General features: G+C 38.0%; 1 protein-coding gene across 1 annotated transcript; it reads right to left on the reverse strand.

Annotated features, from left to right (window-relative positions):
- Positions 1-1,180: 1,180 nt before the first annotated feature.
- Positions 1,181-4,062, reverse strand: LOC122058733 (ethylene-responsive transcription factor ERF091-like). Its single transcript, XM_042621401.1, has one exon. It carries the CDS (start codon positions 3,196-3,198, stop codon positions 2,365-2,367), a length of 834 nt encoding a protein of 277 aa, XP_042477335.1. The 5' UTR covers positions 3,199-4,062; the 3' UTR covers positions 1,181-2,364.
- Between the last annotated feature and the right edge of the window lie 474 nt (positions 4,063-4,536).

Genomic DNA, 4,536 nt, shown 5'->3' on the forward strand with positions numbered 1-4,536 from the left:
AAAGGTCCCGATTTTGCAAGGTTTTCATAGTCCTAGGCATCCCTAGTTTTCTTGGGTTAGTGATCTAATAATAATGGTAACTGGAACCTTCAGCTCATTTATTGTATTTTCCCTTAACATGTAGCATTTCCCATCATTGGAATTCTGCTCTCATGCAATCAATTTTGGATCAATGGTTTTGTTCTATGACTAAATCTAGTTTATTAACTAAGGTTGGAGCTTCATTTATAGCTAGAGAGTTAGGTAATTTTGCTTATAAAGAAAACATGGCTATTAGGGAGTGGAGGAAGTTTATGTGGAAACTATGCATTCATCCTATATTTAAGATATTTTTATGAATATTGTTACATAATGGAATTGCAGCAGAAGTTAGATTGTCTAAATGACTTTCTATTGACGACACTTGATTCTTTTGTAAACAAGAACCAGAAACTATTTGGCATGTCCTTTTTTTCTTGTGAATTTTGAAAAATGGTCCGGGCTGCTGGAATGTTGTGATTGAGAACTGAGAGATGGTCCAGTACTTCCCTTTCCAATCTTTTCCTTTCTGATCTATCAACATCTTCTGTTGGTTGTCGTTGGTTCTTTGATGGTGTTGCTGTTACCCTCTATTTTATCTGGACTCACAGAAAGCATGTTGCTTTTCTGAGAACTAAAAGCATGTTGCTTTTCTGAAAACTAAACCAAATCCTGCAAAACACTGACAGTTGGCTTGCTGATCTTCAATTATATATCTTCTACTTCTCCACCTCTCCATTCTCCTATTAATAGTCTTGATAGTTCTCTTGATGAAAACACACCAACTTGCCTGCCTCGGATCATTTTATATTGATTATAGGTTGTGATTGGGATCATTTGTCAAAGAAGGCTGGGTGGGCCTCGATCATTAGTTACCATAATCAATTTGTTTTCTTGGAGTGGACAATGGGGTAGCAAGAAGCAGGTTGGAAGCCAAAGCCAGGGGACTGCTCCAAGGGATCCAGGGAGCAATGCTATCGGGTAGCTAATCCTTTGAAGTTTGGAGGAGTTCAGAAGAGTTGGTGCTTTTAATCCCAAGTGTGAGGATTGGGTTTGGCCTTGTTAATGGTTTTATATATTTTTGGACATTACATGTTCTATGACCCTCTTTACGTCTGTTGAAATGAAGAGTTGGTGCTTTTAATCCCTAATAGTGTATGTAAATTAGGGTCGTATTTTAGCTGATAAGGCTAGGTAGTAGATGATTAGGATCAATATTCTAATTCTGATGATGTTTGGCATTCTGTAACTAATTTCTGTTAATTTTAGTTTCTTTATATTAGTAAAAAAAAAATGTGAAGCGCAAGATTATGATCCAAACTTTTTTTGAAATCTAATCCCCCTAATGATTTTGGTCTGAAGATAGCATCCCTAGATAGTAGGGTTTGATGGTGCCTAGAGTCCTTCCTGGGCCACCAGAAGGCTGCTTGCAACTGAGGTTGAATGAATTTTCTCGGTGAGCCAATTTGCTGCCATTCAGTATTAAGAGATGACTGCCACGACCAACTGGATGAGAGTTATTCTATTGGTCTAGTGTTGCAACTCACGCCTGATAACTATCGACCTATAGACTCGGTCTAATTTGTTTTTTAATGCGTGCCAAACCTGTCCAATTATCATACCAGCATTAAAAAAAAAAAAAAAAAAAACCTAGATATTTAATATCACCAAGGTTCAAATCCGTGATCAGCCTTAGTGTATCATTTACAAAGCTGCATGTTAAGATTTTAATTTGATGATCTATGATCAACAAGTATATGTACACCAGATCATAACTTGTTAAGCATAAATGTAGCTAGTTCTTCTTTTCGAAATATTCATATAACAATAACAGTAATAATAATAGAGGATATCATTAGCTCCTTACATAGACATGGCACTGAACAAGTAGACAGAAGGGTTATAAGAAATTTGTTTGAAGGAGAATTATTCTTCTATTCCTTGAGCTTTTGAATGATTACCATCTTATGTTGATCTTCGGAATGATCGATACTCATCCATGGTATTCCATTAATTCTTAGTGCTTGAGGACCATATTAATATAAAAACAAATAACTAACAGGGCATAAACTTGATCAGCCATGATTTGGAACATACACATGCACTTTTTCTGCTAATTAAATGAAATATATAATGAGTATATATTAACAACAAAACCTCAAGGCAGAGATGCCTGGAAACAATTAATCTGTTGTGTCCAAACTGTATGATCAGCTTGTCCACATGTTTAAGAATATTATACATCTTAATTATACAGTCAAACCTACAGTAAAGACTAATGAATTTTCCTTTTTCTTTTGGGGGATCAATTGTTCATCATTTGGGGCCATCCCAATATAGATTTTGTCACGAGGACAACAAACTCTCCAAGTAATCGCTTCCAAGATCTTGAAACTCGAGTACATCAGATTCATTCCATAACATCTGCTCCACATTAGCTAGTTTCTTCCATGCAGGTTGCTCTTTTATTGACATTGTCTCATCATTCTGTTCCCACTCACTAGCTGCTCTTTTTTTTGGATATGAGCAGGGGGATCTGTTTAATTCTGTATTATAACTTGCTTGAGAAGTTGGTGAGGAACGATTCACTGAATTTCGTTTGTCTTCCATAGCCTCTGCAACAGTCTCCAATGGAAAATTGAGGAAAGTCCGAGGCCCTCTCATCTTCAAAGCAGCTTTATCATAAGCAAGAGCAGCTTCTTCAGCTGTGTCGAAGGTCCCTAGCCAAACTCGAACTCCTTTTCTTGATGAGTCCCTTATCTCTGCCGCATACTTACCCCATGGTCGCCTCCTCACTCCCCTGAAGTGTCTAGCTGCCACCTTCTCAGCTTTCAGTGCATTTGGTTTTGGAGTTGAAGTAATAGCCCCACTACATTCTGAATTAAGATTGTTGGAGGGTTCAGTATTGTTTGAGGACTGTGTTCCATTGAGAAGTTCCTCCCAGCTTTCAGCTCCCATGGATATCCATCTCCCTAGACTGGGAAGCCTCTCTAGAATTTCCATTGACCCATCTCTCCTATCTAGATGTGGTAGTCCCTCCCAAATTTGGGTTGAAGTGGGTGCCTTGATGTCTTCTCCTCCAGTTGCATTTCCACCGATGAAATTCGCCCATACGTTCTCTAAGAGTCCATCGGGGGCTCCATGGTCCTCCAATTCAAGAGCCATGTCAGTCACTAACATCAAAGTTGTGTCCTCTTCTTTGCAAAATGACTTGGAGAAGAGAGTTGATTCAGTCTCGTTGGAAGTTATGGATCAGGAGAGTCAGGAACACACTCTATCAGATGTGTAATCGGATAACACGAACACAAGATAGAGAAAGAGGTGGTCTTCAAGAGTATAGATTATTATTTGAGAAATGTAAGGCCCATAGCCAGGCATCTCTTTGAATGGAACAGCTCACCTCTTGCGTATATTATTCCATTAGTGTGAATTGAGCAAGAAACTTATGGTTCAAACAACTGACCAGCTTAATTCATGGAGGATATTCGGATCAAACAATAGAAGAAAGACGATAAGTATGATATTTTAGAATTCTTTGGGTGACCTTTATATGATTGTACTAATCATTATGGAGTGTATTCTATGAATGATCTATCATGATAAATTAAACAAGGAACAACACTGGTAGAGGGAATAAAAATTTAGCTGGATTATGCTCTAAGTTTAGTTTTATTATTGGTCTGACGTGTTTCTGCAGTGTCAAAGATAAGGGTTTATTTGCTTTTGAAGAAGAGGTAGAGACGGGGAAGAAGGGTTTTTGAGCGCTTTTGCATCATTTCTTCTAAGATACGTTATTATAATTTGGACTTTCTAAATTCTCTAGGAGACTTTTAAACTCGAAAGTGCAGTTCCTTACTGACATTCTCTGTCTTGATTCTATTCTTTGTTTAACTATTCTCTAACCCTGGGTTGCTTTGCAGTTGTGGTACTTGTAACTGTTCATGTTCCTTGAGCCATCTTTGTTGAAAGTGAAAACCTTAAATAATGCAGAAAAGAACGGAAATCGTAAATAATCACACAATTGCACTCAAGGATTTAGAGTAATGCGGCAAGATTGTTTGCGTCCACTGTGAGATTGTCTGTCCACAACAAGATACAATCTGTTTCTTTGTCAATAGAGGATAGAGTTATAGCCATTCGTCCTTGCATCTCCCTTAGATTTCTTATAAAGAAAGAACTATTACTACAAATATATAACGAAACCTTATATGTGTACCATATATAGTCCTAATTAAAGAAGGGGACTGTACCCTGAATTCCCACATGAGCCTACTAGTTCGTAACCCTTTGCCAATAAATGAAGATCCAGTGCAAGATGGGTCGATTATGGACTCTTAACTTCCTTCGGACCTCTTAACGGCCTTTCGAAATCAATCCATTTATGCAAACAATATAATGCATGACATTGTACCCCGACAATTTTGATGGGGGCATGGTTTTGGAAATGGGAGTAACATGGTATAACCTAGGGGTGAAACAGGGCCGGGTTTCATAAAACCCTAACCCAACCCTAGGTCC

This window comes from Macadamia integrifolia, chromosome 13 (assembly GCF_013358625.1).
Source record: "Macadamia integrifolia cultivar HAES 741 chromosome 13, SCU_Mint_v3, whole genome shotgun sequence".
In the NCBI taxonomy this organism is placed as follows: Eukaryota; Viridiplantae; Streptophyta; class Magnoliopsida; order Proteales; family Proteaceae; genus Macadamia; species Macadamia integrifolia.

Coding starts and splice junctions, on each gene's coding strand:
- LOC122058733 (XM_042621401.1), bottom strand. CDS start 3,198: ATGTTAGTGACTGACATGGCTCTTGAATTGGAGGACCATGGAGCCCCC.